This window comes from Lobosporangium transversale, assembly GCF_002105155.1.
Source record: "Lobosporangium transversale strain NRRL 3116 chromosome Unknown BCR41scaffold_3, whole genome shotgun sequence".
Classification (NCBI taxonomy): domain Eukaryota; kingdom Fungi; phylum Mortierellomycota; class Mortierellomycetes; order Mortierellales; family Mortierellaceae; genus Lobosporangium; species Lobosporangium transversale.
In genome coordinates, this window is record NW_019028981.1 from 13,513 (window position 1) to 26,981 (window position 13,469).

Sequence of the window (13,469 nt, forward strand, 5' to 3'; positions counted from 1 at the left end):
AGAGGAAAAAGCAAAGACTGAAGCTGAAGAAAGAGAGTAAAAGATTAAAAGAAGAGAAAGGAATGGGGAGTAATGTTAGCAGCTGACAGACATTTACATTTAGATTGTAAAAAAAGGGGTGGATGGAATGATGAGAATGAGATGACTTTATATGACCGAGAGAAAAGAGAGAAAATAGGGTCAAAAATGGCCAATGTCGCCGTTGTAATATTCTTTTTCTTTGACATCTAAAAATAATGTTTTCGCTTTCTTTTCCTTCTTTTCTTTTCATTGCATTGCACTTTTAGTGTGTAAATGGGGATGAGGTGCTTTTTTTTTTTTTTTTTTGCAGTGCCCTGTGAAAATTGAATGCATTGGGCACCACTGCAGAAAAAAAAAAAAAAAAAAAAAAAGTGGCTACAGCTCACTTGAATCAAACTCAAGCCCAACTGTTCCAACTCTTCCTCAACCCCAAAGACGGCGCCTTGATCTCGCCAACTGTTTCTTTTTCTCTTCTATCATTATCAACCACTGAGGTGGTCTTTATTGTCTCTCCACCTCTTGGTAAACAAAAAAGAAAAAAGAAAAAAAAGAATATACATTATTTAATATATATACTTTTTTATACACAGCCATAGACTATACAAGATCAATTGAATGTTTACGTGGCAGTGTGCCAAGTCACAACAGGTTGGCACAGCAGCGGCGCTGAGGGCTGCAGACGCATAAAAAAGCTTATCTCTTTTTCTTTTACTTTTTTTTTTTTTTTTTTTTTTTTTTTTCTGTTTCTTTTGAAAGGGTTCATACTGGCAGTGCAAAATGGTAGGGATGAGATCATGTCAAGGATGGACTTTTGGAATCAGTGGCAACAACGTGAGCTTTGCCACTCTTAATAATTGCTCAATCTTTTTTATCTCAAAGTGAATGTGCGCGCAGTATAAAAGCTAACAATCGACGTTAAAAGTAATAATGATAAAAATAAAAAAAAAAAAAGACAAACTGAGATGTGCAAAGTTTTATCGGGAAAGAGAAAGAGATGATGTCGTTGCCAACTGATGGGATGTGTGTACGTTACTGTTGTAGAGATGATGATATAGGAAACAGTATTAAGCTCTTTACTTTTTTTTTTTTTTTTTTTTATCAAATTTTTTCTTGTCCAGGTAAGTTGTTAAGAGGAAAGATGGATTAGATACAAGGGAATAGAAAAGCGAATGATGGTTCTGAAAGAATGTGATGATAGCAGAGAGAAGTGAATAGGGAGAATAAAGGTCAAAAAGTGGAGGAGAGAAGAAAGAAAGAATGGTTCCTGAAGGGCATGTCAAAATAAAAATAAAAAACTATTTATACAAATGACAAAGTAATTTCTTTCAACCATTGTTCCTTGGCTTTTTTCTTTTTTATCTGCCCTGTACTACATTCTCTTTCTGATCCATTGGCTTCTCTTTGGACAACATCCAAATCTCACCCAGATGATTCTGTTGTTGCTGCCCATAGAAGAACCTGAATCTACTATTCAGTTTCTTCTTCTTTCATTCTTTCTCTCTCTCTCTCTCTCTCTCTCTCTCTCTTTTTTTTTTTTTTTTTTTTTTTTTTGTTTGATTATTCAATATAGACAATGCTTGTAAGCAACGGTTAATAGGTACAAATATACCTCCTTGCTGAAAAGTTATGCACCATGCAATAGACTATTAAACATGATTCATTAATCATGAACCATGAGCCATGAGCCATAAACCATGAAAGAACTATTGCTGTTTGATCTGTTTGATCTGTATGGCGATCATTACATCAAATCATCCTCTTTTTTAAGATACAATAGACAATATACAAAATACTCTATTATTAACTTCTTTTACTTCTTCATCACCAAAAAGAAAAGACATGACAAATGATGACAATACAACAATTGAGCATAAAATAAGGTACACACTTCATATCCTTTTCCGAAGGGAGAGAAAATCTCCAAACTGAAGCAAAAAAAAAAGAAAAAAAAAAAAAAAATCAAGCATGTCTGTTTTCATGAGGCTGTTTTTATGATTGAGAGAATTTTTTTTATTCGCGCACCTGGAGAATAAAAAAAAAAAAAATATTGGAGGTTTGGGTTACCATTAATATTGCCATAATTATTTTCAAGGTATTAGTTATGGCATAATAAACTGGGATTATCATATCTAAAAAAATAAAATGCTTTTTTATTTTTTATTTCATAATAAGCATAAGCATGGTTGAGGACCCTGTTCAACCTTGTTTTAGTCTCTTTCTGCGCTAAGACTGGATTGCAATGTCTCCGTGCATCATTTGTCATGAGCTCATCCAAGGTCAAACGGGTAAAACTAAGGTTTTTATATGACCAAAAGAACATTAGAAATCACGTAGTCTTAAAGTTAGTGGCACCTGGTATCGTACCACATAATCATATTTCAATGTCTCAAAGCTTCCCCTGTCTTCACCAATATGGCTTTGACTACATGAATTAAGGCATTTCAAAGAAGCCTTCTTTTCTAGACATACAATCCCTTGAGTCTAGGATATATAATGTGTCGATGGCATAAAATTGCATATCAATATCGAGATTGATGGTAAAGTCTCCAGAGAACATTTGATACTCCGTAGACATATATATCTCTCTTCAATGAACTAAAGGATTGATACCCATATTTCTTCGCTCTTATTTGACATGTGTACCTGCATTCTTTGGGTCTAATATTCGGTATATTTCACTACAAGGCTCTTTTTGAAACAATACTTGCATTTCATTGCAATTTTACACGGAAACATACATTTATGAAAATATAAACTAAAGACCTTGGCCGAAAAGCCAACATAGTTGACATGATGCTGTCACGTGCTCATAAAATGATTGCATAGTATCCTAAGGTTTAGTAGACTTTGACATGTCAAAGGTTCCGTAAGGAGGTGGGTCGCGAGATCCTCCTCCTCTACCACGGGAGCCATACAATCCCTCATCTTGAGCCCGTGCCAATGCTTGTGATCGAACTTGCTCCGCCAAGGCTTCGTATTCTAACTGTCGCTCGCGTCGACGGCGGGCTTCGTCAATCTCTCGGTCAATATGCTGAGCTTCCAGCAGAGCCCTGACCAATGAAGCCTCTCCTTCACTCTCGCGCTGGCTCCTCTGCTTGTCAAAGCGGTGGAACAGGACCGTGGCGCCCAATAGACTGACAAGCTATGCCATCCAAGTTAAAGCATGTTTAATCATCGTAGAAAAAAACATTGACACAGACCTGTTTAGAGAATTTCTGTGGTAAGGTGGTAATGTGGTAATGTTATTATATTACAAAAAACAAACAAATAAATAAGCTTACTTCAATACCACCAAGGATTGCCCCAATGACACCAATGGCTTGAAGACTGTCTTGGAAAGCTGTTTGGATATTTTCGCGACATCCTGCAAAAAAGTGATGATCCAGCGCGCATGTCACGGGGACTGGTCTGTCCAGCACATGCTCAAATCCGCAACATTGAAACTAAGAAAGAGTGTGTGTTACCAAATTATAATTAGGTGGATTGGTCGTATAAAAAGTCGGGAAGCTGCTAATGGAGATCCATTCATAGACTTACAAACGACTCAAGGTCTTGAATGACATGGGGATCTGACTTATAAACTTGGTCCCAAGCTTTGTCTAGAACCTCAATACCTTGGTTTCTATAGGCGAAAGCGAACGCCCCAACCGTGATTTGTAGGGCAATGGCAATCAATAAGATCAAAACATGGATCCAGAGGATCCATCGCTTCTCGTTCATAGTACCATAATAACCCAAGAACGAGACAAGCGAGATGGTTGCACCTAAAACCAAAATCAGATGTGGCAATAGCGTCGATGTCACGAAGACTGCGCCTGGTGCAAAGTAGACAAATGTGCCTATACAGTACATTAATGAAAAAAAATGGTTATCAAAAATGAGTTGCCCATTGTTACAAGTGATAAAAACAAGCTTTCAAGTCACGATATGACTTCATGACCTCCAGAACCATGATAGCTTACCGACACATAGAAGAATCATCCCCACGAGCTATTATTCAAGTTTGTAGAAAGTTTGAATATGAGCCCTACATTTAAGACAAACTTCTGTTTAATTCATTAAAGACAACAATGACTCCACTTACCAATGAAAGAAGATTCAGAACCGCAATGGCATTCTGAATTGGACCATACGACCTCGCAGGCCGAACAATAACATACATGGTTGCTTTGTTCAATCAATGGAATCGGATATTTATATAATGTTGATGCGTTAATGAAATGCTATGGCGATTGATAAACGTTAATGACAATGAATTGAAGCAATGGTCATCAGGAGGCCGGAAAAACTCTTGGCTTCCTCCTTGTGCAAGGGCCAACCCGTGACAAAAAGCAAATCAAAGTAGAAACATTTTTATTTGGCTATACCGCAGTGTGGCTCACGGTCTCCCACAACTGAAAGATAATGCTCTACTATCTCGCGATCCTTTTTCAAATAGAGAGGAATTGAGGTCATCTTCTTGGGATCAAGGTCAATACAGGTGATTTTGTAAATAAAGTCTTCGTCCTTGACCTTTATCCTTTGACGGTTTTCTTTGAATAAGGGGTCTTGTGTACCTATGCCAGGACATCGGTCGCTGTAGAAGAGGTTTATAATAAACAAAAGTCAGCATCAATTAACTTCAAGCGGTGTAGACACACGCTCCTGGTGCTCCTATATGATCATGTGCGCTCATTACCTTGGAAAATTTGACTCCTTAGAGGCGTTGTCTGCTTCCTTCCTTATTTCATCCGCACGGCAAACAGCAATCAATAGTGAACAATCCTTCAGAGTCGCTGACAAGAGGAATTCCCGAAGATAGTGCAATTTTAAACTATCAGGAACCGTATTGGGGTCATCCAGATCATCCTCAGGTCCAAACCCAAGGTTAGAGGCATTATTACTCAAAAAGTCTGCAAGATCCTTAGTCATCATCTCATTCATATCGGTTCGGTACAAGAATGACTCGGCTGTATTCAAAAACTCTTCCAGCGTAGGTTCCGGAATAGTCCCTACCATGGGACTAGCGAGCTGCGTGTAGAAGCGATGAATTGTCTCTATATCTAAGGAATCCAGCGCCTGTTGAAGACGACCAAGCCTCTTGAGTATGGGTGACTGAACAAGGATCCGTGTAAGTACATCTACGAGTGAGATTGGTTTAGAGCTTTCTTCCTTATGGATTAGAGAGCTGTTTCCCTGCGGCGGTTTCTCTTCAATCGATGTCTTGAATAAACATTTCACCATCATTTCCTTAGTGATAGGCAGCTGCTGCGTCCCATTGATAAAAAGGCGGAGATTGTTCTGGGGGGTCCGAATTAGTGCATCTAGAGAATCTTGAACCAACGGCTCCACACCCGAAAATAGGTCGATAGGACAGTACTCACTAAGACTCGTCCCATGTCCAGATTTCATTTTTAAGTGCTGGTGCATACAGTGACGGCACTTGCGTCGTTTAATGTTCTCATGACGGATAAAAGCCGATTGCGTAAGAAATCCCCACTTAGGCTAAAGATGACATGTGTTGTCCATAGTCATGTTAGCATTGATACCATGCTGCCAATAATAATAATAATAGTAAATAAAGCATTTTTTGGCAACTAAGGCCCTTTACTTTGATCTCTACAGCAACTGAAACTTGACTATCAGCTAAATCAATAAATCGAGTGTGGTCCAATGCCAGAAACCCGGCAGCTTGCGATAAATCAATGACTTTATGCAGTCGCTCCAAAGGTCGTGAAGGCTCGATTGCTTTCGAGAGAGCAGTCAAAAATTCATCAGGAAGCGAGACTACAACCTACAGCTCAAGGAAAAATGACAAAAGAAATACATCGAATGAATAAATAAATAGCGCTACCCGGATGCACGCCTTGAGTGGACGGTGGGTCACCATACCAATTGGTCGACATATTCCTGTCCAAGAAGCAAGCTAAAGACTTTAGATATAAAAACGGACTCTTGAAGCAAATTCTCTTTTTTATCTGCAAGAACGGTTGATAGGGTTTCACTTGAAGTACTTTTTGATGCTTCGCAGATTTTCTGTTGACGATCAGTCTTTCGGAGGCGAAGCATGGTAGTTTTCTAATACCATATGGACAAACAGACACTGTCAGATCGTATTTCAAATAGTGGCCATAGGGTATTCGAAAACCAGGATAACTGTTTGCTCAGTTAATGCCCTGGCATAAATTGAAACGCAAACCATTTGGCGTTAGCGCAGCCCTCGCCGATTGCTTACAAAGCGAGGATTCGGGCCAATGTATTTCAAGACAAGGTTGGCGTTGCCCTCGGCTCTGTATTGCCAATGCTCCACATGATATAGTTCGCGCAGCGCCGCCATAATATAGTTTCCTGTCCTTCAGTCTGTTGAAAAGGATGGGAAAATGGAATGAATGTAACGAATCAAAGTTTTTTTTTTTACGCCGATGCTCTTGATCTTTTATCGTCAGGGAGTTTTAGTGCATGTAAACAAGGTGCCAATTTGGTGGTGAATAAGATTAACAAATATTTCCCACTCTTTGAGCTTTCCTTCATCCTGTTCATCAGACCCATTGCTTTTCAATCCTTTTCTTCCATTCATTGTTTTTTCTGATTTCCTCTGACAGAATTGCTGCAGCCATGACCGCCTCAACTTTGATAGATCAACCTTTGCACAACCCAACGCCTTTATTGCACTCAACTGTGCTTAGTCGTAAGACACAGACGTAAGATAAGGAATACATCACATTGGCACAAATGCTAATAATTTTTGACCTGCATATCCCACAATTGTTGACATGAAGTTTAAAAATTCCACAATTCGTACAGTAATATTTGGCTCAAACTCGAGAACCTGCAACCTAGCGGCTCTTTCAAGATCAGGTAAGAACATAGGCATTTAGTAATTGTTGTTTAGCTTGATCAAGACTTGATATTTTTATCACATTCACTAAATATGTCTTGCATGGATTCGACGCTGTAGAGGTCTTGGGCACATGTGCCAGAAGGCCGCTCTGAAGCACGGCTCTAAGACTCGTCTTGTCTCTTCGTCCGGCGGGAATGCTGGCCTTGCTGTGGCCTACGCTGCCCGCCAGCTCGGTATCCAGGCGACGATTATTGTTCCTCAAACGTGCAATGCCTTTATGATAAAAAAAATAAAGGAAGAAGGCGCACATGTAGAGATGCATGGTGAGGTATGCCTTTTTGTGCGTGAGTGAGTCTACACATTCGGCTGTACGTAGTAAGGCTTATTACTAAATATTACTATTGCTACATTTTATCTCAGGCTTGGGATGAGGCTGATTTACGTGCGAAATCTGTAGTTGCCGATGATCCGCATGCGTAAGTTGAGTCATTTATATAAGAGTTTATTCAAGACTGAATTCTTTTCGATTATTATAGTCAATGACAAGAGTATTTCGACCTTTTTTTTTTATTTAAAAAAAAAAAAAAATCTGTAGTGTGTACATTCCTCCATTCGATCATCCAGATGTTTGGCAAGGAAATTCAACCATGATCACCGAGCTTAAGGCACAGCTTGGGGGAATTGTTCCCGATGCCATTGTTTGCTCTGTAGGCGGAGGGGGAATGATGAATGGGATCATTCTTGGATGCCAATCGGTTGGATGGGATAAAGGTACAACATGTTCTGTGTAACGTTGATCCTTACAGAGGAGATATTGTTCTGAAACATTTTTTTTTTTTTTTTTTAATAGTTCCTCTTCTTACTGTGGAGACTCATGGATCAAATTCTTTCCAACAATCTGTTTTGGCTGGAGAATTGGTGACTCTTCCAAAGATCACATCCATTGCTACCACCTTGGGCGCCAAGACCCCCTCCGCTAAATCGCTCGAGCTAAGTCTTGTCCACCCTGTGGTGCCATTCGCTGTGAGTGATGCCATGGCAGCAAGTGCTTGTTGGCAATTCCTCGGTGAGTCATTATATTCTATTAATTAATCCATGTGACCATGGTTTAGGATGACAGTGGCTAACACTGATTATATTGAATGATGCCCTTATGGAACAGATGATCACCGTTTTGCAGTTGAGCCTTCCTGTGGTACTGCACTCTCTATCGCCTATACACCAGCCCTGCTTTCCAACATTTTCCCTAACCTAAATCAAGATTCGAATGTTGTATTTATTGTCTGTGGTGGATCTAATATTAACTTCGCTCAACTCACAGAATTTAAAGAGATGTTTGGTGCAGAAGGCCAACAGTCCTCGATCGCTGTCAGAAGTGGGGATCAGATTCTGCTCAAGATGACAACAGATGCTACTGCGTCATCTCAAAAAGCTATCCTTTCCACTACCTATAAGCCAGAGCCCAAGGCTGCCAGTGTTGACTCAAACAACGGCGAGACAGCCATAGCTGAAAATGCTTCGAAGTAGGCGTGGGAAGAAAAGCATAATTTAAAAAAGAATGTGTTTGTAGATTTCTTTTGCCTATGAAATAAACTTTAGGGCTCGTTTGATATTGACCACGTGACCATGAAGATCTCATAATCAGCATCACGTATTTGCCATCCTTTTCGTTAAAATCATTTCATTCTTCCAGTTCAATAAAGGCACAACAACAATTCAACTCATCCTTAGACTAAAAAAACACAAGGATACAACAGTCATGACATCACCAAGCAGCGGGCTCGACTTGGTCGAAAATCCATCCAGCTTAATCACGAAGCGCAAGATTCAAGAGATGGTGGCACAAATTGACCCAAGCGAAAGACTGGAACCTGAAGTGGAAGACGTATGAGCCATGAATTTATGTCAAATATAATTAACAACTGACTTTTATTATATATTGTTATATTTACTGACCTTCAAATTTGAACAACCTTTTTGTAGATTTTGTTAGAGCTTGCGGACGAGTTTATCGAGTCAGTTACACAGTTTGCTTGTAAACTCGCTGTCCATCGAAAATCATCAACTTTAGAAGTTAAAGATGTTCAGCTTCATCTTGGTATGCAAAAGATCACAAAAGGATTATGGAGAGAAAAGGGCATTGGACTGTTATTGAGCTGTTGGATATGTATTCAATATGCAATAGATTTTAACAATGCGTCATTTCCCTTCTTTTAGAGAGAAACTGGAATATCAGGATCCCAGGATTTGCTTCAGAGGAGATCAGGTCTGTAAGAAAGTCAACTGTACCAGCGTCGCATACACAAAAGCTGACTGCCGTGAGCAATGCCAAGGCAGCACAGGCAGCTTCAGGCAAGTAACGAATCGCCTCTAGAAGTTCCAGGATTATATAGCATGTCCGCAACCATTAAAAAAAAAAAAAAAAAAATAGTAGTCATTCTGCAGGAAGGATAGGAAGCAGGCTGTATATTAATATCAATAAAGTAATTCTTTCAGTTTTTCTGTGACGTGATATTCGAATACCCTTTTTTTTTTTTTTTTTTTTTTTCCCTTTCTCCCTCTCTCTCTTTCTCTTATTAAAGATTTTTTTATTCAACATGGCAAACAACGATGTCTCGGTTCAGGCTACAACTGCCAGTCCCACGAGAATGATTACTGTATTCTGCGGTTCATCTCCGTAAGTGCCATTAAGAATGTAGTCATGAGCGACAATGTTCAGGAAAAATAAGTCTCATTCTTTTTTTTTCTATTGTTACAATATAGGGGGCGTGATCCGGACTATATTAAGATGGCCAAGGGTGTGTGTTGCTTGTCGATTAATTTTGATGGTTAATTAAATATTTCCTCGCGTATTTAACGTTACTACGTTTGTGTTTCTCAATATTAGAACTTGGTCGCGAGATGTTAAAGAGGAATTATGGGCTTGTCTATGGTAAACATGTGTATCCTATTTATTGTGTTTTGCGATCGATAAGCATCAATTGATCTTAATATGATAAAACATCCTTTGCCTTAATAATCCACCGCTTAACTTACAAGTCTCCTTCCTCGTCTTTTATTTCCCAAAGGTGGTGGATCATATGGTCTAATGGGTGCAATCGCTCAGACGATCCATGAAGGGGGTGGAAAGGTTATAGGAATCATTCCTGGTGCCCTCAAAAAAGTTGAACGCCCAGGTAAACATAAACCTGGTGCTATAAGGATGATGCTTTGTTGTCCTGCTTTTTCCTTCAAGCTAAATTTTTCTCTTTTTTTTTTTCTTTGGTAACAGAAATTCCGGATGTTGACAATCAGAAAGTTTTTGGTGAGGAAATTATTGTGCAGGACATGCATACTAGAAAAGCGATGATGAACAAATTAGTACGTACAGAATTTTTTTTTTTTTTTTTTTTTTTTTTTTTTCGTTCTCATGTAAATGCACACATCGATAATTTATTGATCAGCATGAAACATTTTTTTTTTAGTCAAGTGGTTTCATCACTATGCCAGGTGGCTACGGCACTATGGAAGAACTTCTAGAAATCACGACCTGGTCCCAGTTAAGCATCCATGATAAACCCGTTGTTCTTTTCAACATGAAGGGTTACTTCGAACACTTGCTCAAGTTTATCCAGCACTCTGTTGAAGGTTAGTCCGCAAATGAATTGATAAGTGTAGAGATGGGCACGTTTTTTAATTCATCAATAAATTACTAATACCATCCCCTTTATTTATTAATTTATTTACTTTGGAAACTTTTACAGAGAAATTTGTCGTCGATTGGAGTGCTGACATTATCGCTGCAGGAACAACTGCGGAAGAGGTGCTTGATAAGCTGGAAGCCTACAAGCCTCCTGTTTCTCGTTATGCCTTGAAATGGGACGACACAGATGCTACTCACAAGGAGGATTTCGTTTAATTTTAATTCTTATTAAGGGCGATTTTTAGGGAATAAAAAGCTTAGAACGAACGAACTGTAATGCTTTTTTTTTTTTGTCATCACTTTGCCATTATACAACCTCTTTTTATAACCATGCCAGTATGTCCTCTTTTATATTTTATGCACAAACTGTTCACTGACATTACACTACAATGCAATCAACATTCTGCTGACCCCTGTCTCTCATGTGACATGGTGCTTCTGATTAGGTTTACAAGTACGACGTTACCATGACCTGCTCTGGATGCAGCGGTGCTGTCACCCGCGTTCTTAACAAGCTCGATGGTAAATATTAAAAAGACGACATTTTTTCTGGATATCACGACATTGTGTTGTCCTATCCACAGCCTTTTTTTTTAAAAAAAAAAAATAATAATAATAAAAAACTACTGTTCCTGAATATTACTGACATTATTATTTGAAATTCTTCAGGCGTCAAGACATTCGACGTCTCACTTGAGAACCAGAAAGTCATTGTCGAATCTGATACTCTCACTGAGGTTAGTCTTTTACGTGTTTTAATGTCTTGTGAACAGTTTGAGATGAGACTAAAGCAGGCTTATTTGTTTTTTCATGACAATAGGAACAGATTCTTGCGACGATTCAAAAGACTGGCAAGGCTGCTAAGGTTGCCGCTGCTTAAACAAAGAAAAAAGACGTTTTAAAAATAAATAAAATATACATATACATATATATTATGTATATATATTTTTTTCGAATGGGAGCATGGTAGAAATGTCAAAAAAAAAGTATACATTTGTCTGTATGGCTCTAGATTAGTTGACAGACTTTGTTAAATTAGGATTTAGTGACTAAATATAATTGTTGGAAATAGTTGATAGAACATGTTTTGTTATAGATTTGGCCTTAATCGCATTCACTGTCGGACAAAAAATTCAATTGACAAAGTCCGAAAGAAGAAGAAAGGGCGGATGTGAAAGAGTTCTGATCATTTTAATGAATTGTATTCCAATCCAACTTTCTCATTAATTCATCTTTCATTACACATAGACTCTCTCTGTCTCTCTCTCTCACACACTTCTCTCCTTCTCGATTACGCGTCTAATACCAATACCATGACTCGCTTCGTTGCTCTCTCTCGCCCACTTGCCGCTGCCGCCCGTGTTCAAGTCACTCGTTCAGCTCTTGCAACTCGCGCTGCTATTCAGAGTAAGCTTTTTTTTATTTTTTATTTTTTTTTTCTATTTTTCCATCTTCAGTCTTCTCAAGAGTACAGCGGCATTGGAAGCATTCCCTCAACAGCTATGTAGCTTCAAGACATACAATCTGCACATGGCTTTTATTTTGCGCGTTTTTACGTGAACGCGCCTCTTTCAAAGGATAGCAAGCTATAACTTTTTTTTTTTTTGTTATATAACAAGCTATAACCTGCAACTATTTATCATGAATTTTTGTCACGTTAACTGACAAAGCAGAATACAGAGCGAGGGGTAGGATGCAAGGAAATTTATAGTCAATGGCGACTCCATTTTCTTTTTCTTTTTTTTTTTTTTTTTTTTTTTTGCCTTTTTTTTTATTTTTTTCTTTTTTTATGGAAATACAAAAACGAAGCCTTTGTCCGGAAGAAGCAAGAGCTCCGAAACCTGTTTTTGGACACAGCACAATTGAGATATAAAACATCTGTCTATAAAAAACAATGCTCCTTCATTTTTTCTTGTTATTACTCGTTGGCACTGAAAAGGAGGCTGTCAACTCATAGGAAAACGATGCTCCATCTCATGAAATATGTTGACCTCTTTTTTTTCATTTGTAAATATATATATTTATGCTAGTCCGTCATTACTCTGCCGATCACCACGAGGAATCATTTGAGGACTTTACAGCTCGCTTTGTCAAGTTCTTTGACAATGTGGATGATTTGTTTGAGCTTCAGCGTGGATTGAATAATGCTTTTGGTTATGATTTGGTTCCTGCGCCTTCAGTTATCGAGGCTGCTCTCAAGGCTGCTAGACGCGTCAATGATTACCCTACAGCTGTCCGTATCTTTGAAGGATTGAAGGTCAAGACTGGATCGGATGCTATTTACAAGCAATACTTGGATGAGCTGGCTCCTCTGAGGGCTCAGTTAGGTGTTGATACCAAAGAGGAACTTGGATTTTAAAAAAGTAACAACAACAGCGACAACAACAACAACAATGACAGCAGCAGCAGCAGCAGCAACATTGACATCATCAGCCGCAAAGAGCAACAATATTTTTGTACAGTTTCAGGAGAGTATTGAAGAAGAAGAAAAAAAAAATGGCCAGAAAAAAAGTAGAGAAAAGGAGGTTCAGTTGATACTGCAATAAGCGACATAATACAATACAGCAATACAATGTTTGCAATGCTTCCTCTGTTGAAAAACTAGTGCAGCAACACATAGAGTTGACCTTCTTGACTCTTTCTTTCTCTCTTTTTTTTTTTTTTTTTTTTTTTTTTGTAGCTTGAACTTAAACAAATGCATTAGAAAAAAAAAAAAAAAAATAAGAAAATAAAAAAAATAAAAAAAATTAACCTCATTGTTCATTTTATGTGGCGATTCTAGTAGTTTGTCGACTTGGTTTGCAAACGGTATTTTCCCATCGCCACAAAAGTTTTGCTTGCTTTGACCCCGATGGAGTCGAGTCCTGTTTAACTTACTGGTCGTTGGAGAGAAGAGACATTTAAGCACTCATGATAAGAATGATTTTTGAATGCATAAAAGATCGA

The 13,469-nt window shown here is 38.4% G+C and overlaps 7 protein-coding genes across 7 annotated transcripts; 5 read left to right on the top strand and 2 right to left on the bottom strand.

Moving 5' to 3' along the window:
• Positions 1–2: 2 nt before the first annotated feature.
• On the bottom strand, positions 3–272 carry BCR41DRAFT_345541 (hypothetical protein). The gene has a single exon (XM_022022736.1). The coding sequence runs from the start codon at positions 225–227 to the stop codon at positions 45–47; it is 183 nt and encodes a 60-aa protein (XP_021885278.1). The 5' UTR covers positions 228–272; the 3' UTR covers positions 3–44.
• A 2,370-nt stretch (positions 273–2,642) lies between these two features.
• BCR41DRAFT_418622 (inositol-pentakisphosphate 2-kinase-domain-containing protein) lies at positions 2,643–6,337 on the bottom strand (the record flags this gene model as incomplete). The annotated part of the gene is made up of 10 exons (XM_022029651.1): positions 2,643–3,163; positions 3,303–3,464; positions 3,559–3,860; positions 3,984–4,011; positions 4,106–4,188; positions 4,389–4,597; positions 4,700–5,505; positions 5,612–5,794; positions 5,893–6,078; positions 6,236–6,337. 10 exons carry the CDS (start codon positions 6,335–6,337, stop codon positions 2,852–2,854), a joined length of 2,373 nt encoding a protein of 790 aa, XP_021885279.1. The 3' UTR covers positions 2,643–2,851.
• Positions 6,338–6,378: 41 nt separating this feature from the next.
• BCR41DRAFT_317204 (tryptophan synthase beta subunit-like PLP-dependent enzyme) lies at positions 6,379–8,458 on the top strand. Its single transcript, XM_022021271.1, has 7 exons — positions 6,379–6,701; positions 6,805–6,858; positions 6,959–7,169; positions 7,262–7,317; positions 7,437–7,612; positions 7,692–7,907; positions 8,004–8,458. Exons 1-7 carry the CDS (start codon positions 6,616–6,618, stop codon positions 8,366–8,368), a joined length of 1,164 nt encoding a protein of 387 aa, XP_021885280.1. The 5' UTR covers positions 6,379–6,615; the 3' UTR covers positions 8,369–8,458.
• Positions 8,459–8,527: 69 nt separating this feature from the next.
• BCR41DRAFT_331222 (transcription initiation factor TFIID subunit A-domain-containing protein) lies at positions 8,528–9,246 on the top strand. Its single transcript, XM_022021786.1, has 3 exons — positions 8,528–8,726; positions 8,825–8,939; positions 9,059–9,246. The coding sequence occupies exons 1-3, from the start codon at positions 8,601–8,603 to the stop codon at positions 9,199–9,201; spliced, it is 384 nt and encodes a 127-aa protein (XP_021885281.1). The 5' UTR covers positions 8,528–8,600; the 3' UTR covers positions 9,202–9,246.
• A 192-nt stretch (positions 9,247–9,438) lies between these two features.
• Positions 9,439–10,788, top strand: BCR41DRAFT_383355 (hypothetical protein; the record flags this gene model as incomplete). Its single annotated transcript, XM_022027452.1, has 7 exons — positions 9,439–9,518; positions 9,605–9,639; positions 9,729–9,773; positions 9,910–10,017; positions 10,113–10,201; positions 10,306–10,468; positions 10,585–10,788. The coding sequence occupies 7 exons, from the start codon at positions 9,439–9,441 to the stop codon at positions 10,737–10,739; spliced, it is 675 nt and encodes a 224-aa protein (XP_021885282.1). The 3' UTR covers positions 10,740–10,788.
• Positions 10,789–10,808: 20 nt separating this feature from the next.
• BCR41DRAFT_116450 (copper chaperone-like protein) lies at positions 10,809–11,488 on the top strand. The gene is made up of 4 exons (XM_022019427.1): positions 10,809–10,859; positions 10,979–11,045; positions 11,193–11,260; positions 11,344–11,488. The coding sequence occupies exons 1-4, from the start codon at positions 10,854–10,856 to the stop codon at positions 11,401–11,403; spliced, it is 201 nt and encodes a 66-aa protein (XP_021885283.1). The 5' UTR covers positions 10,809–10,853; the 3' UTR covers positions 11,404–11,488.
• A 219-nt stretch (positions 11,489–11,707) lies between these two features.
• Positions 11,708–13,172, top strand: BCR41DRAFT_345547 (cytochrome c oxidase subunit VA-domain-containing protein). Its single transcript, XM_022022737.1, has 2 exons — positions 11,708–11,930; positions 12,554–13,172. The coding sequence occupies exons 1-2, from the start codon at positions 11,837–11,839 to the stop codon at positions 12,880–12,882; spliced, it is 423 nt and encodes a 140-aa protein (XP_021885284.1). The 5' UTR covers positions 11,708–11,836; the 3' UTR covers positions 12,883–13,172.
• Positions 13,173–13,469: the final 297 nt, after the last annotated feature.

What these genes read in the sequence shown, in the direction of transcription:
- BCR41DRAFT_331222 (XM_022021786.1), top strand. Translation starts at nt 8,601, where the DNA reads ATGACATCACCAAGCAGCGGGCTCGACTTGGTCGAAAATCCATCCAGC. An exon ending in TGGAACCTGAAGTGGAAGAC is followed by an intron (nt 8,727 to 8,824) that starts GTATGAGCCATG and finishes ACCTTTTTGTAG; the next exon opens with ATTTTGTTAGAGCTTGCGGA. An exon ending in AGATGTTCAGCTTCATCTTG is followed by an intron (nt 8,940 to 9,058) that starts GTATGCAAAAGA and finishes CCCTTCTTTTAG; the next exon opens with AGAGAAACTGGAATATCAGG.
- BCR41DRAFT_317204 (XM_022021271.1), top strand. Translation starts at nt 6,616, where the DNA reads ATGACCGCCTCAACTTTGATAGATCAACCTTTGCACAACCCAACGCCT. An exon ending in ATGTAGAGATGCATGGTGAG is followed by an intron (nt 7,170 to 7,261) that starts GTATGCCTTTTT and finishes ATTTTATCTCAG; the next exon opens with GCTTGGGATGAGGCTGATTT. An exon ending in GTTGCCGATGATCCGCATGC is followed by an intron (nt 7,318 to 7,436) that starts GTAAGTTGAGTC and finishes AAAAATCTGTAG; the next exon opens with TGTGTACATTCCTCCATTCG.
- BCR41DRAFT_345547 (XM_022022737.1), top strand. Translation starts at nt 11,837, where the DNA reads ATGACTCGCTTCGTTGCTCTCTCTCGCCCACTTGCCGCTGCCGCCCGT. An exon ending in AACTCGCGCTGCTATTCAGA is followed by an intron (nt 11,931 to 12,553) that starts GTAAGCTTTTTT and finishes TATTTATGCTAG; the next exon opens with TCCGTCATTACTCTGCCGAT.
- BCR41DRAFT_345541 (XM_022022736.1), bottom strand. Translation starts at nt 227, where the DNA reads ATGTCAAAGAAAAAGAATATTACAACGGCGACATTGGCCATTTTTGAC.
- BCR41DRAFT_116450 (XM_022019427.1), top strand. An exon ending in CGTTCTTAACAAGCTCGATG is followed by an intron (nt 11,046 to 11,192) that starts GTAAATATTAAA and finishes GAAATTCTTCAG; the next exon opens with GCGTCAAGACATTCGACGTC. An exon ending in AATCTGATACTCTCACTGAG is followed by an intron (nt 11,261 to 11,343) that starts GTTAGTCTTTTA and finishes TCATGACAATAG; the next exon opens with GAACAGATTCTTGCGACGAT.